This window comes from Phyllobates terribilis, unplaced genomic scaffold (assembly GCF_046119375.1).
Source record: "Phyllobates terribilis strain yellow unplaced genomic scaffold, ASM4611937v1 Scaffold_7__3_contigs__length_470593459, whole genome shotgun sequence".
Classification (NCBI taxonomy): domain Eukaryota; kingdom Metazoa; phylum Chordata; class Amphibia; order Anura; family Dendrobatidae; genus Phyllobates; species Phyllobates terribilis.
In genome coordinates this window covers 264,114,969-264,141,433 of record NW_027362767.1, presented here as the reverse complement: position 1 = coordinate 264,141,433, position 26,465 = coordinate 264,114,969, and the positions used below count along the sequence as shown (strand labels likewise).

The following is a 26,465-nucleotide window of genomic DNA, read 5'->3' as shown; positions in this document are numbered from 1 at the left end:
GAAGATATTAAAAAATAACCAAATTTATTAAAAACGTAAGTTACAAAAAGTTTAAATAATTATTTTAACAGGTGACTGGGAAGCTTAAAAACGGTGGAAGGAGGGAGATTAATAAGAGTAGGGACACTGGAGGTTAGTCCTGCTTAAGGTGCAATACGAGCTTCCTGGAAGGTCTGTGGATGACCACGTCGGAGGGTCCCCCTATGGAAAAAAGGAGGGGAATTGGCTTATTGACAGATTTTAGAGGTTACCTTCATGGATCATTAGGGTAGAAAATTACCTGATTGTATGTATAAAGGGTTGGGTAGGTCCGGTCAGGTGTAGGGTATCCAGATTCAGGTAAACTGTAGAGGAACAAGAGTCGGTTTGTGCCTCAATTGCGAGAGATCCTAGTTACCTAGGGGAGGTTCATGTACCTGTAGTGGTTGATTGTAGTTGGAAGATTTTGATGCAGAGAAGGGAGTGACTACCAATTGTATAGGGTGAAGGCGATAACCTGTATTTAGTGACAAAGGGAGCAGGGAAAAATGATTAGTATGAATATGGTGGTAATTTAAGGAGCAAAAACTGCTGTGGAGCAGGGATAGGGTATACCTGTGTTTATCGTTTTTAAGCTTCCCAGTCACCTTTTAAAAGTATTATTTTAAACTTTTTGTAACTTACGTATTTAATAAATTTGGTTATTTTTTAATATCCTCATTGTTATTACTTCTCTTCATACCCTACGTACCAGCGCAAGTTCACTTATTTTTAATATAGTACAATATAGTTCCCTGAAGCCGGAAAATGATTGGGCCCTGGCCTCGCTAGATGCGGCTAAGGCCTTTGATTCATTAGAGTGGACCTTTTTATCTACTTGCTTGAAGAAATTTACTTTTGGCCCTAAATTTCAAACTTGGATTCAAATAATATATGAGGCCCCACAAGCTAAAATAGTGATAAATAACCTGTCCTCCACATCTTTTTCATTGGGAAGAGGGACCCATCAGGGTTGCCCGCTATCCCCGGCTTTGTTTGCCTTAGCAATTGAAGCATTGGCAATAAGAATGCGGTCATCTGAACGGGTTAAAGGTATTACAATTGCTGACAGGACTGATAAAATCGGTCAATATGCGGATGATATGATAATCTTTATGGATCACGTTAAGGACACTTTACCTTATACTATATCTATAATTAACAAATTCTACCTCTGTCCTCTGTCCCAATCCCTGACCTGGAAAAATTATCTCCCTTACCAATATTGTCACATTTTAAATATTTGGGAATTATAATTCATAAAAATGAGAGAAATGACCTCTTAGCTAATGTCTTTCCACTATTAGAGTATGCAAAAGATAAGATTTCCCTATGTGGGAAATTGCCACTATCAGTGTCGGGACGGATAAATTTAATTAAAATGATCCTACTCCCCAAATTTAGCTATGTCCTACAACACTGTGCAGTACCAATCCCCAAATCATTCTTGACATCGCTTAACTCGCTGATATCTACATTTATTTGGGGGAAATCTAGACCTAAACTTAAGTTATCTACCATTCAGAGACCAAAGGATATGGGAGGAATAGCTTTGCCTGACTTCTATCTGTATTATCTAGCGGGCCACATTAAAGTGATTCGTAGCTGGATGGCCGACTCTCAGCTGCCAAATTCAGAGAGTCATTGGATACAAGCCTCTGGATCCAGCTGCTTATTGGGTTTCTTGGAATTAGAGAAACCAAACGCTGTTAAAATGCTACCTTTACTTAAGTTGTCACTCTCAGTGTGGAAACAAGCTAAGAGAAGGATAGACTTCACACATATTATAGCTGAAATGCCAATATGGGAAAACCCGTATTTTAAGCCACTAACACCCATCTACCACTTTCTGGGCCACTAGGGGGGTCCCTTCATTGAGAGACATTTATGTGGGAAATATATTAACCCCTTTCCGACCAGGTCAGTAGTAGTACGCACCTGGTCGGAAAGGCCGGTTCAGCGGGGGCACCGGCGCTGAGCCCACACTGAACCGGGCACATGTCAGCTGATTCTTATCCACCTGCAGCTGTTAACATGTTAAATGCCGCTGTCAATCTCTGACAGCGGCATTTAACTCGTGCTTCTGGGAAGTGCGTCCTAAGCCCCGCCCATCGGTGACCCCATCACGTGATCGCAAGTCATCGATGGGTGGGCAGACGCCTGTGGTTGTCATGTCTCAATTGCTATGAGCGCCGCCTAGTGGTCGGCGCTCATAGCAAGTGAGCATTTCTGCTGCGTACAGGTGATCTGTATGCAGTAGAAGCAATCAGACAACTGCTGCTTCTAGTCTCCTATGGAGACTATTGAAGCATGCAGTAAGTGTAAAAAAAATGTTTTTAAAAATATTAAAAAAATTTAAAAAAATAAAAGTTTAAATCACCCCCCTTTTGCCCCATTCAAAATAAAATTATTTAAAAAAAAAACACATACACATATTTGGTATCGCCGCATTCAGAATCACCCAATCTATCAATATAAAAGAAGAATTAATCCAATCAGTAAACGGCGTAGCGAGAAAAAAATTCTAAACCCCAGAATTATGTTTTTTTGGTCGCTGCAACATTGCAATAAAATGCAATAACGGGCGATCAAAACATTGGATCTACCCCAAAATAGTATCAATAAAAACGTCAGCCCGGCGTGCAAAAAATAAGCCCTCACACAGCCCCAGATCCCAAAAAATGGAGACGCTACGGGTCTTGGAAAGTGGCGTCATTTTTTTTTTTTTTTTTTTAGCAAACTTTGGATCTTTTTTTCACCACTTAAATAAAAAAGAACCTATACATGTTTGGTGTCTACAAACTCATAATGACCTGGAGAATAATGAAGGCAGGTCAGTTTTAGCAATCAGTGAACGTGGTAAAAAAAGGACCCAAAAAACAACTGTGGAATTGCATTTTTTTTGCAATTTCACCGCACTTGGAATTTTTTTCCCGTTTTCCAGCACAGGATATAGTAAAACCAGTGATGGCGTTTAAAAGTACAACTCGTCCCGCAAAAAATAAGCCCTCACATGGCCATATTGAAAGAAAATTAAAAAAGTTCTGGCTCTGGGAAGAAGGGGAGCAAAAAATGAAAACACAAAAACAGAAAGACCCATGGTCGTTAAGGGGTTAATGTCATTTGAACAAGTGCAAACTAAATTCCAAGATCTCAATTCTTTAGATATCTTCAGCTTAGAACAGGACTGCAATACCACCTTTCGGGTTTGAATATTAACAAAACTATCTCCTCACTTCCATTAATAGGCATACTTAAATCTCAAGGTCCATAAGGTCTCATTTCCAGTCTATATACACATATGTTATCAACAGGGGTGAACCGGAACCCTATGACAGTAAAAGATAATTGGAAACTTTTAATCCCAACATTGTTTTTGGCCAGGAAACTCTTGGCTTTGAGATGGATGGGAGATTCACAACCTATATTAAGATCGTGGATTGCTCAGTATTCCCGTATGAGAAAATAGTATTCCAAAATAAAGGCTATCCATTAAAATTTTCCAAAATATGGGACTATTGGAACTCTTCATATCTCACGGTGTCCTCCTAGTTACGAGACCCAAATCAAGAATATGACCTAAATGAGAAGTGCTGATGGAAGTATGGATTACCAATGGGATGGTAGAGAGATAAATTTATATAGACGGGTATGCACCTAGATTTATAAAACAATAAAATGAGTACATGATAAGAATCTCAGACAGCAAAAGTTAGAAATGTTTTATAAATAGGAGTTTAGAGTTGGAACTAAGCTCGAGTTACGGTATTTTTTCATATATATTATCATAAAATTGTTGGGTATATATCCAATGGATGTGATGGATAAGATAAAGAAGACGCATATACAACAGATTTGCCTATACTTTAATATTCTTTTTTTTTTTATATATGTCATCTTAACAACAAAAGGCTTTGAATTTACATGGATATGTTGTAACCCAGATATTATTTCCTGCTGATAATATATTGGTATTGCATGAAAAATTGTTTAATAAAACAAATTAAAAAATATATATATATTAAAAGGTGTCCCTTGATCTAAGATAATAGTCCACTGCCCTGAGACAAGCATCATGAGGAATGTTGCTATAGAGCACCTCCTCGTCTATAGACGCCAGTTGTACATCTTTACCTATTACTACATCCTTTACATCCGAGATATCCCTTATATACAATTGTAATGAGATAACGAATTGTCTTAAAATTTAGCGATATAAATACTACATTTTTGGGTAATAGAGTCAATCCCTGAAACTATTGGGCGGCCCTTTAGGGATCTTAGGCCCTTGTATATCTTTGGAAGAGCATGAAGTGCATCCTAAAGGGAATTTAGGATACATGAAGTCCATCTCATTCTTGGAAATTAGCTTAGAATTCATTGCCCCAATTAATAATTCCTCTTATTTGTGAAAACATGTCAGTAGAATCTCGCCGTGTAGTCACATAAATCAATTATATAAATCAATTGGTCATCTAGAATATCCAGGTACATCTTTCTATTAGAACTATGGTCCAGTTCCACCAAGTTACCATTCTTATCCAATCCTTAAAGATTAAACTATAATTTTCTGCAAGCCCATCAAAGGCCGTTCTCTCATTGTAGGAAATATTTGATGGAGCCCTCCTCTTATAGCTCAATTTTTTGAGATCCTCCGTAAACAATATTTAAAAAGGCTGATACTTGTAATCTATGTTCCAGGAGGCATCCTACTGCTTTTACCCCTAAGGTAGGTAAAAAAGTAAAAGGCCCCTACGCCTGGTTTTCTCTGATTTACCTCCATCAAATCCACCAATAATCTTACATTGGGGAGATCTTCATCCGTAAAACCCAAAACTGCACGTTTTACCTTATCATTGTAGAATCATAGAATTTTTTCCACCTCAACTTCTGTGAAAAGAGATTAATATCTTTTACCCATCCAAAATCATCAAACCGTTTAGTTGGAACATAATGGAGTCCCTTATTGAGAAGTGAGCATTCTGTTATGGATAACAGATAAGAGAACAGATTGGTAATCCTACTGTCGTTATGGGAACGGGGCGAGGTGGGCAGGGGTCATTTTTGTAGGAATCATTTTTGCATGTGAAAGGAGCCTCCAGTCCTCTCTTTCAATAGATAAGGCTTAGTGTTGCTTCTCTAAAAACGAGGAAGAGGAGGAAGCATCCGAAGCTCAGGACGATGAAGACGGCAAGAGGTTGGGCTTTCATCAGAAGAGGAGGAAGCATCCGAGGCTCAGGACGATGAAGACGGCAAAAGGTTGGACTTTCATCATTCTATCACATTGAATATCTTTTTGGTGGCATTTTTTACTCTGATACTGCATGAACTTAGTATCACTTGTAACATACTAATTACAACTACCTCTTCATAACTAGTGGCTTATTTGTTTATTACATACTAGATGGTGGCCCGATTCTAACGCATCGGGTATTCTAGAATATGTATACGGCCGACCGGGCATGACTAAGCAGCGAAGCAGTATTTAAATGGGTTGTGCACTACTTTAAATTAACCCCCCAATGTATCCCCCCAGGGCCCTTAATGAATTTTGTAATTACGTCATGTTGTCAATACTGCTTGTGACAACATCGCTGACCACGCACAGCCAGCACATAATTCCCCCGGCTGCAGCCGGCTCTTGCTTCCGCTTACATCACAACTATTTGCATCTTGATAACGCTGTTGCATCTTGCGGGGGCTACCTTCAAATGACGACGGGAGAATTACTGTTTTTCCAATTGGAATTCCCTTTTGAATGGATTGTTTTTGCAAATGTTCTTGAAGAACGCAGTAGTCTTCAACTTTCAGTTGTTTTTGGTTCATTCGTATGAAATTGAGGCGATTAGCTTCAATTTTAACGTATGCGTCGACTAAGTACTGTTGTGTCAGTTTCCCACCGTTTAAAATAGGATTGAAGTAATTTCGGACAGACAGAAGAAAACTGTAGTACTGCAGTTGTGTAATTCTTCTTGAAGTTCCTTGCTGGTGTAGGTTTTCATGCCACCCTTGATCACCGCTTGGAAAGAATAGCGGATACAGAAGAGCATCAAGGTTGCTGTGCAAAATGCTAATTCGTTGTGTTTTAGGAACGAAAGGGTTGTTTTGGTCTGGCTTAAGATGGACTAATATATCCATTTGAAAAGGAGGCTCTCCATCATCGTTTTGAAAAACAACTGCGACCTCACTTACACGTGCTTTGTTGTAACATCGGGGATCTTGTTTACGTTCTTGTTTAATGGCCATGATAATAGAAGGCATTTCCATCCCATTTTGTATAGCCTTCTGTTCCTCCTCAGCTTCGACGTCTTTTAGCATGCGATATGCAGCAGCAAATGGGCTGATTGTTTGTAAATGTACGGCAATTAGGTTCATCAGTTCAACATTACACTTTTCATTTTCTTTCAGGTTCATCCTTTGTTCTGTAGCCTCATTTGTATCAAAGATGTATAATTGTGCAAATTTTGGTGGTTGTCCTATTTCTGGGTGAAGTGTTCCAGTGCGGTGGTAGATCTGGCCATGAATTTTAAAACAATACGGTCCGAATCCAGGGGGCGGTGCAATGTTGGCACCAAATGAAGCAAACGCATGAGAACTGTTGATACTTCTGATATTTTCCATAAAATTTCTACTGTGTTCATGCGTTCCTTTCATGAACTGCTCAAACAGATCTGAGTAGTGACATCTCGGTAGCATAACTTTTCCTTTTTGGCAGCATTGAGTAAACTGATTGTCAGATGGTTTTTCCTCAAAGAAATTCAGAGAGTCGCATTTAGAACAAACTACATTCATATTCCCACAGTAGTGTTGATTAATTATAGTTTCATTGTCTGTTACGTAACGTGCAAGTTGTTGAATATTCTGCTGGGTTTGCCTTAGTTGGTAGAGCATTCATTTTTGATAAATTTGGTGATTGTTTTGTTCTCTGTTTGCCCTGGATTCTGGAGATTCATTCACCCGACATTGTCTATGGGATTCCGGATCGTGTTCCTGCCTAGCGGCAGTGTGTTGCGGTGTCTCCCGTTCCCGACGTTGTCTGTGAGATTCCGCATCCTGGGCTTGTCTGGCGGCAGTGTGTTGTGGTGTCTCCTGTTCCCGACGTTTTCTGAGAGATTCCGCCTCCTGGGCTTGTCTGGTGGCAGTGTGTTGTGGTGTCTCATGTTCCCGACGTTTTCTGTGAGATTCCGCATCCTGGGCTTGTCTGGCGGCAGTGTGTTGTGGTGTCTCCTGTTCCCGATGTTTTCGGTGAGATTCTGCATTCTGGACTTGTCTGGCGGCAGTGTGTTGCGGTGTCTGTTGCTCTCGACGTTGTTGTTTTCTTGCTGCTTCTGCTGCTTTTCTGTCATCCTCAGTGGCGTATTTTTGCTTGCGACCTATTGGAAGACAGGAAGCGTAAAGAAGTATCTGTTCAACGTGACAGAAGTATATCACACACTGTGACTGACAAAACATGTTCAGTACGTCATGGGCATTTGGTTAGTCACATGACCACATGGGCGGAGTCAGCCCTGCTATCTGTCGACGGTGGCGTACTTATTTTAAATCTGGCGCCAATTGGCCGGAGAGCGTGTTTAAATTTGGCTCCAAAATCGCTGATTGGTCGCGGGCGGCGTCCGCGACCAATCAGCAGAGTGGTGTTTAAATTTGGCGCCAATATCGCTGATTGGTCGCGTCCGGCGGCTTTGACCAATCAGCGAACTGTATTAGTGAGGATCGGGGAGCGGCGCTGCCTGTGCGGGGAGTGACCAATCAGCGAACTCTGTTACTGAGGACCGGAGAGCGTGTTTAAATTTGGCGCCAAAATCACTGATTGGTCGCGGCCGGCGGTCGCGACCAATCAGCAGAGCGGTGTTTAAATTTGGCGCCAATATGGCTGATTGGTCGCGGCCGGCGGCCACTACCAATCAGTATAGCGGTGTTTAAATTTGGCGCCAATATCGCTGATTAGTCGCGACCAATCAGTGAACCCTGTTACTGAGGACCGGAGAGCGGTGTTTAAATTTGGCGCCAATATCGCCAATCGTATTAGTGAGGACCGGGGAGCGGCGCTGCGTGTGCAGGTGCTTCCGCTGCGAGCAGCTAGGAGATGAGCGGCAGCTCGCAGCAGAAGCATCCCGACCGGCGGCGCCGCTCCCCGGTCCTCCCTTCACACTTGCCATCGGGATATCAGCGGCCCTAGCCGCTGATCTCTCGACAGTAGCCGAATGGAGGTCAGTGGCTCCGCCGGTCGGGGTAGTTCTGCTGCGAGCAGCCGGGAGATGACCAGCTAGCTCCGGTCATCTCCCGGCTGCATCGCCGCTGACCTCCGTGCGGCAGATGAGCCGCTAATGGCCGCCATCTTTTTCTGAAACCCCGCATTGCTGATTGGCCGCGGCTGGACCAATCAGCGACGCGGGATTTCCTGGACAGAAGGACAGACAGACAGACAGACGGGATAAGACGATTATATATATTAGATATGTATCCTGTTTTTTTTTGCCTTTTCTGTATTTTTTGCCATCAGCGTATGTTCTCCAATTGCCTAATATACAGTAGCCCTATTTTTATACCACTGGTTTAGTCCTTGAGGGTCTAATAGGGCTTATTAGGGCCAGCCTTCGGTGAGAGGGAGCGCCATTTGCTTTATTAGTGTGTCAACCTCAGCGGCAAGGAAGGGGCAAAATTTAGAGTTTAACAGGGCATCCTGGCCTCCTGAAGATTACAAATAGTTTTGTGTGAGAGTATGCTCGGGCTTTTATGGATAATATTTATACTGGATAGCTCTTGCAGTATCTTTCTATTTTAGCTCTAATTATGGATTCTAAATTTACATTTGAATTATAAATGTGGTTTTAATTATTGTTGAATAAGAGTTATTTTTATATTGGTGTACATGCGTAATGGTGGTATGACTGGCACTACAGGGGGCCATATACTTAGCACCTCTGCATCAATCTTCTATGCCACAGGTGTATCATATTCCATCTCCTCTGTATAAGTCGTTGGCTTCCTTCCATTACTAATTTCTCTGTCCTCACATACAGAGATGTGCCTCAGGATTGATCTACCATTACCCATCAATTATGATAAATATAGGAGTGCCAACGATTATAAGATTTAATTTAGATGCCATTTTCACTCCTTGCCATGTCACTGTGTACATACATTACATTACTGATTCTGCGCTAATCCTGAGTTACATCCTGTATTATACTCCAGAGCTGCACTCACTATTCTGCTGGTGCAGTCACTGTGTACATACATTACATTACTGATCCTGAGTTACCTCCTGTATTATACTCCAGAGCTGCATTCACTATTCTGAGGTGCAGTCACTGTGTACATACATTACATTACTGACCCTGAGTTACCTCCTGTATTATACTCCAGAGCTGCACTCACTATTCTGTTGGTGGGATCACTGTATACATACATTACTGATCCTGTACTTATTCGGAGCAGAGACGCCGTTCCCCTCACTGCCACGGTCCCAGTCTGGCGTCTTCCTGCTCCCCTGCTGCTGTGGCGTGCACCGCGCGCAACTTCCCAGGCACTGTGCTTAGGGCGCGCACGCGCTCGCTCCCTCCTTCTTAAAGGGGCCGCGAGCGCCGTCCAAAATGGAGGTGCCTGTGCAAGGTTGTTTGTGTGCTAACACTTTCCTCAGCCCTCAGGTCCCGCTGCCTGTCAGTCCTGCCCGCCAGTCTGTCTGTCAGTCCAGCCCACCAGCCTGTCTAAGAGTTCTGCCCGCCAGTCTGTCTACCAGCCGTGCCCGCCAGTCTGCTTACCTGGAGCACCTGCCAGTTACCTGCCGTGCTCGTCTGCATGCCTACCTGGAACACCTGCCTGTTGCCTGCCGTGCCCGCCAGCCTGCCTACCCGGAGCACCTGCCGAGTAACCAGCCGTGTCTGCCAGCCTGCCTACCTGGAGCACCTGCCACGTGACCTGCCGTGCCCGCCAGCTTGCCAACCCGGAGCTTCTGCCTGGCTATCAGCCGTACCTGCCTGCTTATCTACCCGGACCACCCGCCAGCCTTCCTGCGGTGCTCATCCGCTGTACCGGTCAGCTCTTGTCATCTGACCCGTGGGAGTCACCTGCTCTCACACAAGGTCAGTCCCAGAGTGGCACCTGGTTCACCTGCCCGGTCCCTCCCTGGTTCACGGAGTCAACTAAGCCGCCATGTGACCTGGGTCAGGCCGAGTAGGCACTTAGTCACGCCCCTCTGGTCCCTCCTTGCACCTAAGCACAGAGGTTCCACCACCCGGACCCGTAACAGTTTGCACAGGCCATGGAACCCGGTGGCTCCCAGGCTCCTTTGCTCTCTGACCTGTACCAGGAGGTCTCACGTCCGAGATCCCAACAGGAAACTATCCTGTCCTATCTGCAGACTGTCAACTCCCACCTGGACATGCTGTCCACCCCGTCTGTGTCCGTCTCGAGCTGAGCAGCACCCGCTCCAGCGGCACCTCAACCCAGTGGCGCTGTGGCACCCGGCTTTGGACCCCGGCTCTCTGTGCCTCCATGTTTTGGTAGTGACCCCGTCTTATGTCGGGGCTTCATAAATCAGTGCAATCTGCACTTTGAACTCCTGGCACACCAGTTCACCTCCAACCGGGCCAAGGTGGCGTTCATCATGTCTCACCTCACCGGGGAGGCATTGGCATGGCTAAACCCTCTGTGGGAAAGAGGGGATCCCCTGGTGTCCGATCTTCTGGCCTTCCTCGCTGCCTTCCGGAAGGTCTTCGATGAGCACGGACGAAAATCTTCTACTGCCTCCTCACTTCTCTGTCTCCGCCAAGGGAGTCTCACTGTGGGCCAGTATACCATACGTTTCCGAACCCTCGCATCTGAACTTGCCAGGAACAACGAGGCCCTGGTGTCCACCTTTTGGGAGGTTCTTTCCGGACGGATCAAGGATGAGCTAGCCGGTCGTGACATCCCTTCCACCCTGGATGACCTGGTGTCTTTAACTACCCGGATTGACATCCGTTTTCTGGAAGGTGCTAAGGAGACTACCCGGGAGAGAAGATTTCCGCGTCTCACTCCAACATTCCAAAGGCCAGCCTCGCAACCAGCAATTCCCCGGGCATGTTCGCCTGAGCCTATGCAAATTGACCAAATCAAGATGGTCAAGTCAAGTCCCGCTTGGAGACGCGCCGAGCCGAGGGAAGTTGCTTCTACTGTGGCAGTATAGAGCATCTGATCCGTTCCTGCCCAGTGAGGCCGGGAAACTCCAGTGTCTAGGACCGCTCGGAGAGGTCGTCCTAGGCAAGAATAAATCCTCTCCGTTCTTGACTCTGTCTGTTTCTATTTCCAGTGGTGAGACCCCCTTCTTCGAGACTGCCCATCTGGATTCCGGAGCCGCTGGGAATCTCATTCAACAGGCCGTTGTGGAGCGGTATCAGATTCCTACTGTACGTCTGGCTGAACCGTTAGCAGCTGCCTCCGTGGATGGGAGGCTTCTTCCAGAGACCATCTTGCTCATCACAGAGCCTGTAACCCTTCAGGTGGGAATGCTGCACTCGGAGAAGATCTCCTTTCATGTGCTGTCCGGTCTCTCTCACCCCCTCTTGCTTGGTCTATCCTGGTTACAAAGACATGAGCCCGTCCTGAATTTGAGATCTGGCGAAGTGCTCCGTTGGGGTCAGGAATGCCATGAGTTCTGTCTGGTTCCGGTTCATCCTGCTCGACCTCCGGCTATTCCGGCTAATCTACTTGGTCTGGAGGCACCCTACTGGTCCTATGCGGACGTCTTTGACAAAAAGGAAGTGGAGACACTGCCACCTCATAGGCCGTATGATTGCCCCATCGACCTGGTACCTGGTGCTTCTCCTCCCCACGGGCGAATCTACCCCTTGTCGCTGCCTGAGACCCAGGCCATGTCTGAGTACATAGAAGAGAATCTTGTTAGGGGATTTATCCAGAAATCCACCTCTCCGGGTGGAGAAGGATTCTTCTTCGTCAAGAAGAAAGACGGCTGTCTAAGTCCCTGTATCGATTACAGGGGCCTTAACCAGATTACCATCAAAAATAAGTACCCCCTGCCTCTCATCAAGGAGCTGTTTGACCGCCTTAAAGGGGCGAAGTTCTTCACCAAGCTCTATCTTCGTGGGGCGTACAATTTGGTCCGGATTCGCCAGGGAGACGAGTGGAAGACGGCATTCAACACCCGGGACGGTCACTACGAATACCGCGTGATGCCCTTTGGTCTCTGTAATGCTCCAGTCGTCTTCCAGGAGCTGGTTAACGACATCTTCCGTGATCTCCTGTATTCTTGCGTGGTAGAGTACCTGGACGATATCTTGGTTTTCTCTCCGGATCTGCCCTCACACTGGAGGGATGTTTGTCAGGTTCTGCTGAGGCTCCGGAAGAATCGCCTATACGCTAAATCCAAGAAATGCCTCTTTGAGCAGACCTCTCTACCGTTCCTGGGCTATGTTATCTCCGAGACTGGTCTGCGGATGGATCCCGAGAAGGTGTCTGCCGTCTTAAAGTGGCCCCGACCGGAGGGGTTGAAGGCGATTCAGCGATTCCTGGGCTTCGCAAACTATTACCGCCTCTTCATTCCTCATTTCTCCTCCCGGACTGCTCCCATCTCCACGCTCACCCGTAAAGGAGCTAATCCCAGGGAATGGACTTCCGAAGCGGAGAAGGCCTTCATCTCTCTTAAAAAAGCCTTCTCCTCCGCTCCTGTGCTGCACTGTCCGGATTGCAACAAGCAGTTCTTCCTGGAGGTTGATGCATCCTCCTCCGGAGCCGGAGCGGTGCTCACCCAGAAATCCTAGTCCGGGAGAATGGTAACCTGCGGCTTTTTCTCCAAGCTCTTCTCCTCGTCCGAGCACAGCTACTCCATTTGAGATCGTGAGCTGCTGGCCATCAAATTAGCGCTGGAGGAGTGGCGCTACTTGCTGGAGGGGGCTCTGCGCCTGGTGGTCATCTACACTGACCACAAAAACCTTGCTTATTTGCAGAACGCCCAAAGACTAAATCCGTGTCAGGCCAGGTGGTCACTATTCTTTGCCCGATTCTGCTTCACTCTGCATTACCGCCCGGCGGACAAGAACATTAAAGCTGACTCTCTATCCCTCTCATTCCTGTCTTCCGACCAAGAGGAGGAATCTCTACATATCACTGACCCCTCCAAAGTAATGACTGTTGCTCCGTTTGACCTATCTCATCTTCCACCCGGTAAGACCTTTGTAGTGGTTCCGGATCGAAAGAAGGTTCTACTCTGGGGCCCTTCATCCAAACTAGCCGGTCATGCTGGCCAGAGGAAGACCTTTCTGCTCGTCACCCGGCATTACTGGTGGCCTTCCCTGCGCAAGGATGTTGCGGACTTTGTTGCAGCTTGTTCCTCTTGTGCCCGTGACAAGTTTCCCAGGCACCTTCCATCCGGCCGCCTCCTTCCTCTTCCCATGCCTTCCGCTCCGTGGCAACACATTGCAATGGACTTCATCACGGATCTCCCTGTTTCTGCCGGTTGTACTGTCATTTGGGTGGTCACTGACCGCTTTTCTAAAATGGCCCACTTCATCCCTCTGCCTGGTCTTCCATCTGCATCTATGCTGGCTAAGGACTTCATCCATCACATCTTCCGTCTTCACGGCCTACCCCTCCACATTGTCTCGGATCGCGGAGTTCAGTTCACTTCTGGAGAGCTACGTGCAAGCTGCTGGGTGTCTCTTTGGATTTCTCTTCTGCTTATCATCCTCAGTCCAATGGTCAAGTGGAACGTATCAACCAGATCCTTACCAGCTTTCTTCGGCACTTTTTCAATGCTCACCATAACGATTGGGTTGAGCTCCTGCCCTGGGCCGAGTTCTCCTATAACAACCATGAGAGCGAGTCTTCTACTAAATCCCCATTTTTTGTGGTCTACGGTCGACACCCTCGGATTCCGTTTCCCGTCTTCTCTTCAGTGGACAATGATGCCGCGGAGTCTCTTGTCAGCGAATTTTCGGCTGTTTGGGAAGACACTAGATCTGCACTTCTTCAGTCCTCCGATCGGATGAAGAGACATGCTGATAAGAGATGTCTGGATCCGCCTCAATTCCGTCCGGGAGACAAGGTCTGGCTTTACTCCAAATATGTCCGTCTCAAGATACCTTCTTATAAGTTGGGTCCGCGGTTCATCGGCCCGTTCGAGGTTCTGAACCAAATGAATCCCATGGCTTACAATCTGAAACTCCCGGTCACCTTACGGATTCCCAACTCCTTTCATGTATCCCTCCTCAAACCAGTTGTCCTTAATTCCTTCTCTGATGATCCAGGTACCACTCCTGCTCCAGTCTTCGCTGAGGACGTCATTGAAGTAGAAAACATCTTGGCCATCAAGAGGGTAAGAGGAAAGACTTTCTTTCTTGTGGATTGGAAGGGGTTTGGCCCGGACGAGAGGTCTTGGGAACCCAGGGAGAACATTCATGCCCCTCATCTTCTTAAAAAATTTCTCGCAGGCTTAAAGAAGAGGGGGCATAAAGGGGGGGTGCTGTAGCATCGGCGTCTCTGCCTCCTGCCGCGCAGAGATGCTGTTCCCCTCACCGCCGCGGTCCTGGTCCGGCGTCTCGCTGCTTGCCTGCTGCTGGGGCCCTCACCGCGCGCAGCTTCCCGGGCAATGTGTTTAGGGAGCGCGCGCTCCCTCCCTCTTAAAGGGGCCGCCCGCGCCGTCCTAAAGAGTCCCCGGCCAATGGCCGGAGGACTTCTCCTATATAAGGCACCTCCTCCAAAATGGAGGTGCCTGTGCAAGGTTGTTGTTTCTGTGCTAACACTTTCCTCAGCCCTCAGGTCCCGCTGCCTGTCTGTCTGTTAGTCCAGGCCGCCAGCCTGTCTAACAGTTCTGCCCGCCAGTCTGTCTACCAGCTGTGCCCGCCAGCCTGCATACGTGGAGCACCTGCCAGTTACCTGCTGTGCTCGTCAACCTGCCTACCTGGAACACCTGCCTGTTACCTGCCGTGCCCACCAGCCTGCCTACCCGGAGCACCTGCCGATTAACCAGCCATGTCCGCCAGCCTGCCTACCTGGAGCACCTGCCAGTTACCTGCCGTGCCCGTCAGCCTGCCTACCTAGAGCACCTGCCAGTTACCTGCCATGACCGCCAGCCTGCCAACCTGGAGCACCGGCCAAGTAACCTGCCGTGCCCACCAACTTTCCTACCCGGAGCACCTGTCTGGCTATCTGCCGTACCAACCTGCTTGCCAACCCGGAGCTCCTGTCTGGCTATCAGCCGTACCTGCCTGCTTATCTACCCGGACCACCCGCCAGCCTTCCTGCCGTGCTCATCCGCTGTAACGGTCAGCTCCTGTCATCTGACCCGTGGGAGTCACCTGCTCTCACACAAGGTCGGTCCCAGTGTGGCACCTGGTTCACCTGCCTGGTCCCTCCCTGGTTCACGGAGTCGACTAAGCCGCCATGTAACCTGGGTCAGGCCGAGTAGGCACTTAGTCACGCCCCTCTGGTCCCTCCTTGCACCGAAGCGCAGAGGTTCCACCACCCGGACGCGTAACACGGAGTTACATCCTGTATTATACTCTAGAGCTGCACTCACTATTCTGCTGGTGCAGTCACTGTGCACACACATTACATTACTTATCCTGTACTAATCCTGAATTACATCCTGTATTATACTCCAGAGCTGCACTCACTATTCTGCTGGTGCAGTCATTGTGTACATACATTAAATTACTTATCCTGTACTGATCCTGAGTTACATCCTGTATTATATTCCAGATCTGCACTCACTATTCTGCTGGTGCAGTCACTGTGTACATACATTACATTACTTATCCTGTACTGATCCTGAGTTACGTACTGTATTATACTCCAAAGCTGAACTCACTATTCTGCTGGTACAGTCACTGTGTACATACATTACATTACTTATCCTGTACTGATCCTGAGTTACATCCTGTATTATACTCCAGAGCTGCACTCACTATTCTGCTGGTACAGTCACTGTGTACATACATTACATTACTTATCCTGTACTTATCCTGAGTTACGTACTGTATTATACTCCAAAGCTGAACTCACTATTCTGCTGGTACAGTCACTGTGTACATACATTACATTACTTATCCTGTACTGATCCTGAGTTACATCCTGTATTATACTCCAGAGCTGCACTCACTATTCTGCTGGTACAGTCACTGTGTACATACATTACATTACTGATCCTGTACTGATCCTGAGTTACATCCTGTAGATCTTTTATTATAAAAATGAAAAACATAACAATAATAATAACAGAAACATAACAATAATAATAACCACAAAATAAACAATGTAATGAAACTGGTCCAGCCGCTCACTCTCCCCTCACACACATATTATACATATATACAGAATAAACAACTATTTACACTATGATATCTGGTCCGGTTACCAAACAAATAATAACAATATAATAAGTAAAATAAACAATAGCCGACAAAATTATATACAAACTAATATATACATATACATTTTTTTTTTTATAAATAATATAAAATAAATACTAACTATACAAATATATACAAGACAAAACAAAACACCCCACACTCGAGCCCACCAGTCCCAACCCCGGCACTGACCTGAGAGCTGGTCCTGCGTCTCATGCCTCAGTCCATGTCCAACGTCCATAGGCCAGATCAGGCAGTGCCAGCTTTTCACCCAAATAATCAGTGTCCCACAAGATGAACCCACCACCCCCCTTTTCCCACCACCCAACCTAACACCTACACCCAAACCCATATATACAATATATACAGAAACAAACAATACAATAACAAACAATACAATAACCACAACTGACAAAGCCCAAGTTCGGTGCCTGCAGCCCTACATCACTGTCTGCTGATCAAAACAAAACAAAAATCTATGGTGTCAGCAGCAGCCCACCACCAGGAGAGGAGATGACCAGACTAGCGCACACTAAAAGAAAAGCCCCTCCAGAGGAGAGCGGCCCTTCGTGTACCCAGTCTCTCATACTCCAGAGAACGTACCTTCACCAGGTCACCAAGTATGGTCCTAAACACATCGTCCACTGGGAGGATTTTCCGTTGAGTTGATACTAAGCACCGTGCGTTCCACGTGTGATACCTAACCACTGTGCTAACTAGAAATAAGGTGCAGCGGTCCCGATCACCCAGGTCTCCGAATGCTCCATAGGCCCATTCCGCATAAGAGAGACCGGCCAGCCGGGGCCAGCCAATGGAGGCGCCCACCCTGTTGTACACCTCTGTGTTAAAGGAACAACGAAGCAGGAAGTGGTCCATGCTTTTCCGGTGCTGCCTGGTCCATCCCGATCCCAGACAACGGTCCACGCTCCTAAGAAGTGGGTCAATCGCAAACACGTACGGCAGCGGGCTCCAGGGACAACCCTGGCGAACACCACACCCAACCTCAAAAGAGCTGCCAATCCAACCGTTCACAAGCGGGAAACTCTCTGCCCCAGCGTACAAGGTCTTAAGCCAATCAACAAACCCCCCCGGCAGGCCATACCTCAGAAGGACAGACCAGTGGTACTCATGATTAACCCGATCAAACGCTTTTGCCTTGTCCAATGACAGCATGTACCCCTTCCAGTGGCCAGCCCTACCCTGCTTCACTGCCTCTCGGACACAAAGTACAGCACTAATTGTACTGCGGCCCGGAACAGAGCAATGCTGGGCTCCCGAAAGGAGTCGGGGCACAAATCTCACCAGCCGATTAAACAGCACCTTTGCCAAAACCTTCCTGTCTGCATTGAGAAGCGCTATGGGATGTCAATTCTCAATGCAAGATGAGTCCTTACCCTTTGACAAGATGATCAGGACAGACCTCCTCATTGACTTTGGCAGAGTGCCCGAGGAAAGACACTCATTGAATACCTCAGTCAAGAGGGGAACCAATGCGTCCTTAAAGGTCTTATAGAATTCAGATGTTAAGCCATCTGGACCGGGAGATTTCTTTAGGGCAAGTGACACGTCCAGGGGATTTGGACGACTCGGCGCCCGGGGCTTTGTTGTTAGTTTTGGGGGATGTCGCGGTGGCCGGCTCCCGGGACCGTACCCTGGGGTCACTCTTAAAAAGCAAGGAATTGGGGAAAAAGGTGTATGGGAAAGGAGAAATTGTTTGTGACGCCACCCGTGGTGTCTGGTGAAGATCACCAGCGCTGCTACAATCCTCTGAGGCCGGTGGTCAGGCAGCTTAGTTGGTGTGTCTCCCCACAGGTGGAGCGGGGCCTCAGGGCAGCGGAGGAGAAAGGATGCAGGACAGAGGGGACCCAGCCGGGTCAGAAGAAGAATAGGCACACTCACAACAGTTCACTTCAGTACCTTTACTGGTGGTGCTTCAGGCACGATCCAGGGCACTGTAGGGTGAAGGGTGCATTTCAGGACTCTCCCCAGTGAGCGGGTGTGGGGCCTCCTGTTTCTTGCCTTTTTCCTGATAAGTTTATGACCTTCCTGGAGCTAAGCCTAACTTGGTCTCTGTCTTGCACCGGCTGACCTGGTGGTAGGGCCTTCTGTTGGAGATCACACTCCCCGGTTTCTTGGGCCTCCGTGACTCCTGGCCCTGGTATGACAGTCAGCTTTTGGTGTTCTTGGGACATATAGTTCGCCAGGGGTTCCGGTTGTTTCTGCTGGGCCTTAGGGATCCCTGCAGACGTGGACCCGGTGTCCGGTAAATGGTCTTGGGGTGAGCTGGCTAAGCTCCTCTGCCCCCTATGTAGCTCGCTTACTCCACTTGCCTTCGGCCACGCTCGGGGCCCTCACTAGGCTTCACACTGGCAGTAGGCCTCGCTACTCTTCACCGCTCTTACGGCGTCGGCACGCCTTGGGCTCACTAACCTGAGCTCCCTGAGTCTGGGCTGAACTGACTTCCTCACAGACTTCACTCTCTGTGGGCTCCAGACTTAGACTGACTAGACTCAACTGTCTAGCCCCACCTTCTCTATTTATATCCCTAACGGGCTCCCTCTGGTGGTCTGAGGTGGAAGGTGGAGGTGTGTGTATGCTATGAGGGCCTCTTGTGGAGGAATCCGTCCATGCACCCCTCTAGGTTCTGTGGCACCAATGTGCAGCAGGGCGCCACATTCCCTACTAGCAAAGCTCAGTACTCCCGCACTGAAGTACTTTTTATAACAACAATACAGTAACTCTTCCCTTTATGGGAGGCACTTTGCTTGAACGTTACATATAAAATATTATAAATAATAAATAGATATGTACAATTCAATAAGCAACCCCAGAATTCAAGTCTCTTCCGGTGAGATTCCCCGACAGGATGTCCATCTCACAGGTTAGAGTACTTGGTAGCTTGAGGGACCTGTCCAAAGCAAACCCTCCACGTAGGCCCTGGTGTGGCTGCAGAGCATGGTGATCCTGAGTTGGACCTCCGTTTATGCCACACCAGACAGGTTTTTCTTCTGAGGTCACCTAAAGGGGCACTCCAGGGAGTGCAATTATTTACAAGAAGCAGTTTTTGGGCTGCACATAGTCCTCAACCACAAAGTTCTTTAGGTACCCTTACGGGTAGTTAGAGGCAAACAAGAAAAGTGTCCATATCACTTAAATTGTCCATTATAAGGCAAAACACAAGTTAATAAATACATATACATGAAAATACACAATATAATACCCCAGGGGCAACTATTTACACTGTCAGAGTTTCCTTCTTTACTCTCTGTATCTGACAGGGGTCTGACCTCGTGTGCTACGTGTCGACCTACGTGGTACTGGGATGCGTGAGACACTAGTATTTGCACTACCTCCCATTCTGTCAGTTCTAAGTGTTGGGCGACTGCAGGGTTACCTTAACCTCTCTACAGGACTGGCAAGTATACCATTGGCTGGGCCTTCTTGCTCTGCTCAAACCGGGGATTCTTCTTGAGCAGGCTCCTCTGAAGCACTTACAGGTTCTACTTGCTGTGGAGGGTCTTCTGGCTGTTGAAAGAAGTGGATCACAGGTATTATTACTGCTCCTCCTAGTTGAGACCAATCTGCCGGGAAATCTCCTAAGTCAGTATGGAGTACTGCTTCTTTAGGCTCCTCCGGTACGGTGAGAGGCACTTCTTCTTGGGGCTTTAGCAGGTCTGGACACAACTTCAGATGGTCTCTGGATACCGTTGCAGTCGTTATTCCTCCGTCTTTACTAATCAAACAGGTCTTCTTGTTATCAAATCTTGAATTTAACACATTGTAGGGTTCTCTCGCCCACTGGTCATCAAGTTTGTGGTTTCTCCTTTTCCTCTTTAACACCACTTCTCCTGGTGTGAAGGGTTCTGCGGGCGCACTTTTATTGTAGTGGGCTTCCTGCTTGTCCCTTACCCGGGTGAGACTGTCTTCGACACAGGCCTGTACTCTTCTGTACTGCTCCTGTCTGGTCGTGTCCCAGTCCTCAGTGGACATATCTGCGTCTGGTTCTACTACACCGAGCTCCAGGTCCATGGGCAACTTCCCGGGTCTGGCTCACATGAGATATGCTGGAGTACAATTGGTGGAACTCACAGGTATGTGGTTGTACAGATCTACCAGGTCAGGTAGTAGGTCTGGCCACTGATTTCTCTCCTCTAGTGGTAAGGTCTTCAGCAGGTCGATGACGATGTTATTCATCTTTTCACAGAGACCGTTGGTTTGGGAGTGGTACGGTGTAGTCCGAATCTTGTTACACCCGTACAGATGGCAGAACTCCTTGAACAGTTCAGCTTGAAAGGCTGAGCCTTGATCTGTCAGCACCTCCTCCGGGTATCCATGGGGCCTGCAGAAGTACGCCTGAAACGTCTTCACCGCAGTTTCAGCCATCAGATCCTTGACAGGGGCGACCACCAGGAACCGGGAGTAGTGATCCACCATGGCATAGGAATATGCTGACCTGCTGGGTGACAGCTTGACATGATCCAGGGCCATGATCTCCAGGGGACGAGTCGTCTTGATGGGTTGCAGGGGTGCCTTCTGGCTGCTGTAGTATTTTCTTCTGAGGCTACAGGGTCCACAATTCCGGCACCACCTCTCAATGGAACTGCGCATTCCTACCCAATAAAACCGACACTTCAGCAGGGTTTCTAGCTTCTTCCAGCCAAAGTGCCCCGCCTGATCGTGGTAGGCCTCCAACAACATCTGGATGTCTGTCTTGGGCACCACTATCTGCCATACCATCTCATGGGTTTTAGGGTTGACGTACCTCCGGCACAGTTTCTCTCTATAGATGAACAACCGGCTCTTCTCATTCCACAGCTGCTTGGCTTGTAGAGACGCTTCCTTCTCCAGGGAAGAACCTTCCTGGATTATCAGCTCTTTGATATGGCTGACAACCGGGTCGCTGTCCTGGGTCTCCTTCCAGCTGTGGTGAGGCAGGGGGTTTAATGCCTTACCGCGAGGCCTCCTGGAGGCTCGTTGCTCGTGGACCATTCCATTCCGATGAAAGGCAGGTAGTTCAATCTCATCCAGGTCATCCACTTCTTCTTCAGTGTCCGACTGGTGAGGCATCCTGGACAGGGCATCGGCGTTGGCGTTCTTGCGGCCCGCCCGGTACTTAATAGTGAATTGGTAGTTTGACAGCCGAGCCATCCATCGTTGTTCCATGGCTCCTAACTTGGCTGTTTCTATATGAGTCAAGGGGTTGTTATCAGTGAAGGCAGTGAACTTACTGGAGGCTAGATAGTGCTTGAACCGCTCGGTGATGGCCCAGACCAGGGCCAGGAACTCTAACTTAAAGCTGCTATAGTTCTCCAGGTTCCTCTGGGTCGGGCGGAGCTTCCTGCTTGCATAGGCAATCACCTTCTCTTTGCCATTCTGTTTCTGACTCAGTACAGCTCCTAATCCTTCGTTGCTGGCATCAGTGTACAGCAGGAACGGTTGGCTGTAGTCAGGGTAGGCTAGGATCTCTTCGCCGGTCAGGATCTCCTTCATCACATTAAAGGATTCAGCTTGCTCCTTACCCCATTGGAAAGGGGGTTTCTGCCTCTGGGGGACTGTCCTACCCGGAGGTCTTGCAGAGGCGCCGCTTTCTTGAATAGTCCTTCACAAACCTCCGGTAATATCCGACTAGTCCCAGGAACTGACGTACCTCCTTGAGGCTCTTCGGCTCCGGCCATTTCTGGATGGCAGTGACCTTCTCCGGGTCTGGTGCTACTTCCTCTGGACTAACGATGTGCCCCAGGTACTGTACCTTTCGCTTGAGCAGGTGGCACTTTGAGGGCTTCAGCTTCATCCCATACCGGGACAGTGACTCAAATACCTCCGCCAGGTGCTTCAAGTGGTCCTCATACGTTTTGGAGTACACTATCACATCGTCCAGGTATAGTAGTACAGTCTCGAAGTTGCAGTGTCCCAGGCTGCACTCTATCAATCTCTGGAACGTTCCGGGGACATTGCAGAGTCCAAACGGCATACTATTGAACTCGCATAGTCCCATCAGGGTGGTGAAGGCCGTCTTCTCCCGATCCTCCTCAGCAACAGCTACTTGCCAGTACCCACTAGTGAGGTCAAGGGTGGAGAAGTAATTTGCAGACTTTAAGGCAGCCAGGGATTCCTCTATATGTGGTAAAGGGTATGCATCTTTATGTGTAATGCGATTTACTTGTCTGTAATCTACACACACTCTCATGCTTCCGTCCTTTTTCCTGACTAGAACTAGGGGAGCTGCCCAGGGACTACAACTATCCCTTACTACCCCTGCCTTCTTCATGTCATGCAACATCTCCTTCGCCTTCTGGTAGTGTGCTGGGGGTATAGGCATGTAACGTTCTTTGATGGGTGGATGGTCACCTGTGGGGATATGGTCTTGAACCCCCTTAATCCTCCCAAAGTCAAGTGGGTGCTTACTGAATACCTGCTCGTATTCCTGAACCACCCGGGGTACACCCTGCTTCTGATGGGCAGGAGTGGTGTCTGTCCCAACATGGAGCTGTTGACACCAATCCTCCACCTGGGTTGCCGGGTCATTATCCTCTACTTCGTCTGGTGAGGTTAAGGACTCCGCCGTGTGTATGGAGTTGTTATTTACAGTGTACAGTTTGGCAACAGTGGCGTAGCGTGGTAATCTAACCTCGTCCTCCCCATAGTTTAGGAGGCGTGCGGGCACCCTCCCATTGCGTACATCCACTACCCCTCTGGAAGTCAAGAGTGTAGGTCTATGTTCCGAGCTAAGGGGCTCTACTACCGCCTGGTAGCTCCATCCTTTGAGACCTATTGCTGCTCTACATCAAATCAGCATTTCACTCATTGGAGGAATCACAATGGGTACCGGGTCTGTCACCCGTACATTACCAATTTCACCACTTGTTAGCTTTACCTGTTGCTGGTACATAAGGGCTCGGATCTCTTTCTGGAGCGCCCTCCTCTGCCCTGGTCTGGCAGTGTCAGCTATCTGTTGGAGCAAGAACAACACTTCTCCCGAACAGTTACTAACAATATTTGTGCCAAGTACCATGCTGTATACAAGTCTGTATCATCAGGATTAGTCTCTACTACAATTAGTCCCTGGTCCTTCAGTTCCACTCTTCCCACTTTTACTGCCACATCCTTAACCCCGACTAGGTTAAGGGGGAGGCCGTTTGAGGCATACACGGAAAGATTTGGATCTGGTGGGCTTAGGTCATCCATGGACCAGAACCTTTTGTAGAGGACATCAGGCATGATGGTTACCTGAGATCCTGTGTCCAGCAGAGCGGATGTCGCAATGCCTTCCAGCACGATGGACAGGAAAGGTCTTCCTCCCACGAACCTGCGGTACCAGTTTGATGGGCCTGGGGGATCTACTCCTGGGTGTCGGCCCTCGGCCCCAGGGTTTGCTTGTTTAAAGGACAGCTCCGGACGGCGTGGCCTGTCTTGTGGCAGCGGTGGCAGACAGGGTCCTTCGGCGGGCTGCGTTGGTCACTGGTCCTCCCAGGGGGTGGCGTTGCCCTCCTCCTCCTTCTCATCCAGGGAACATCCTCAGGGCTGTCGGCTAGCAGGATCCTTCCTTCTGCCTCAGGCTCCGTCCGCAGCTGCAGGGTACTCAGTACAGTGGTCAGGGTTTTGCTCAACTGACGCACTTCAGAGCGCAGGCTGTCCAGCTCACTAGGGGACGTTGCTGAAACATTGGCTTCAGCAGCCACTGGGGAAAAGGTGGACGCTGCAGGCACTGGGGTGGCACCAACCTGGTAACATTGGATAGCAGTTGTTTCCAGGGGCTGCAGTCCTTTTATAGCCATGTCCTTAAGGGTGTCAAAGGTAGCATCTGGATGATCCAGGAACCACCAACGCATAGTCCTGCTCTCCTCTTGAGACCTCAGTCCCCGGATAAACTGTTCCTTCAGCATTTTATTTTCATTATCGATGCTGGTTGGGCTAACCTGTTTCAGAGCTCGCAGGGCCCCTTGTAAACGCCAGGCATAGTCCCGAACACTATCCTCCGGTTGCTGAGAGCAGTTGTAGAACTTCATTCGGAGGTCTGTCTCAGTACGATTCTCAAAGACAGTCTGTAACTTTTTAAAAATTGCGGACACTGACTCCTGGTCTGCGGCCGACCAGGTTTCTACTTCTCGCTCCGCAGCCCCAGTCAATTGTCCCAGTACAACAGCGGCTCTTTGCTTGCCTGTCATAGAGTACATGTCCAGTATACCGCATATTTTCCTTTTGAATCCAGACAGGGTATCTGGTTTGCCGCTGTACTGGGGGAGCCACTTTGCTCCAGGGATGTACGGTAGAGCCATGGGTATGACAGGGGTTAAAAGCCCTGCTGGTGGAGCGGCTGCTTCGGCCTGCTCGGCGCAGAGCGCGGGTTGAACATCAGGGCGGTTAACCAGTACTCCGGCGGTGTGCTGTTCTTTGGACAGTCTGGCGCCCCCCTAGCGAACCGTGACCTACCTTCTTTTCTTTTCTTCCGGTAGGCCGCAGCTCCGCAGGTGACGGTCTGACTTCAGGACCTTGCGTCGCTTGCGTCCTACGTCAGAGCTCTCACCGGGGCTCCTTCCAGGACCTGGCGCTTCCTGGTTTGACGTCGAGGCGTGGGGCGTGTCCGGGGCTTTCCGCGTTTCAGCAGGTACGCCTCTCAGTTTCCCGCGGTTACGCCCTTCTTCCCGCTCGGCGGCACAACAATGGCGGCAATCTTCGCCACAGTTAAATACACAGTTTTTGATTAAAGGCGCAGAGTACCCGGTGGCAACGAGCACAACACTCCGTCGTTGCAGCGGGCACGGAATCCTGTTCGTGACGCCGGGAAGAGATGACACGCCCAGGGGATGGGGACGACTCGGCGCCCAGGGCCTTGTTGTTAGTTTTGGGGGATGTCGCGGTGGCTGGCTCCCGGGACCGTACCCTGGGGTCACTCTTAAAAAGCAAGGAATTGGGGAAAAAGGTGTATGGGAAAGGGGAAATTGTTTGTGACGCCACCCGTGGTGTCTGGTGAGGATCACCAGCACTGCTAAAGTTCTCTGAGGCCAGTGGTCAGGCAGCTTAGTTGGTGTGGCTCCCCACAGGTGGAGCGGGGCCTCAAGGCAGCGTAGGAGAAGGGATGCAGGACAGAGGGGACCCAGCCGGGTCAGAAGAAGAATAGGCACACTCACAACAGTTCACTTCAGTACCAGGGCACTGTAGGGTGAAGGGTGCATTTCAGGACTCTCCCCAGTGAGCGGGTGTGGGGCCTCCTGTTTCTTGCCTTTTTCCTGATAAGTTTATGACCTGCCTGGAGCTAGGCCTAACTTGGTCTCTGTCTTGCACCGGCTGACCTGGTGGTAGGGCCTTCTGTTGGAGATCACACTCCCCGGTCTCTTGGGCCTCCGTGACTCCTGGCCCTGGTATGACAGTCAGCTTTTGGTGTTCTTGGGACATATAGTTCGCCAGGGGTTCCGGTTGTTTCTGCTGGGCCTTAGGGATCCCTGCAGACGCGGACCCGGTGTCCGGTAAATGGTCTTGGGGTGAGCTGGCTAAGCTCCTCTGCCCCCTATGTAGCTCGCTTACTCCACTTGCCTTCGGCCATGCTCGGGGCCCTCACTAGGCTTCACACTGGCAGTAGGCCTCGCTACTCTTCACCGCTCTTACGGCGTCGGCACGCCTTGGGCTCACTAACCTGAGCTCCCTGAGTCTGGGCTGAACTGACTTCCTCACAGACTTCACTCTCTGTGGGCTCCAGACTTAGACTGACTAGACTCAACTGCCTAGCTCCACCTTCCCTATTTATATCCCTAACGGGCTCCCTCTGGTGGTCTGAGGTGGAAGGTGGAGGTGTGTGTATGCTATGAGGGCCTCTTGTGGAGGAATCCGTCCATGCATCCCTCTAGGATCTGTGGCACCAATGCGCAGCAGGGCGCCACACAAGCCCTTCAATTGCCAACTTAACTTCCTCTTCCCTGATCATCTCTGTCAAACCGCCAAGAGAGGGGTCTACCCCTGGTTTGGGGATGGCTTCAGCCAGAAAAGCCGACATCTCATCCCAATCTCATCCCAATCAAGATCCCTCTTCCCCAAGAGGTGCGAGTAGAAGGATCTGACGACCTCCAGGATCCCTGATCTGGATCTTTTCAGGGACCTCGCAGT

The 26,465-nt window shown here is 49.0% G+C and overlaps 1 protein-coding gene across 3 annotated transcripts in view; it reads right to left on the bottom strand.

Annotated features, from left to right (window-relative positions):
- Positions 1-3,880: 3,880 nt before the first annotated feature.
- The window catches only part of LOC141153147 (uncharacterized), a 114,587-nt gene continuing 92,002 nt past the window's right edge, over positions 3,881-26,465 (bottom strand). For all 3 annotated transcript variants that reach the window (XM_073637842.1, XM_073637841.1, XM_073637844.1), the window contains one exon: positions 3,881-7,391. In XM_073637842.1, the coding sequence (XP_073493943.1) occupies positions 5,581-6,909 (1,329 nt within the window). In that variant the 5' untranslated portion in view covers positions 6,910-7,391 and the 3' untranslated portion in view covers positions 3,881-5,580. The remainder of the gene's footprint in view (positions 7,392-26,465) is intronic.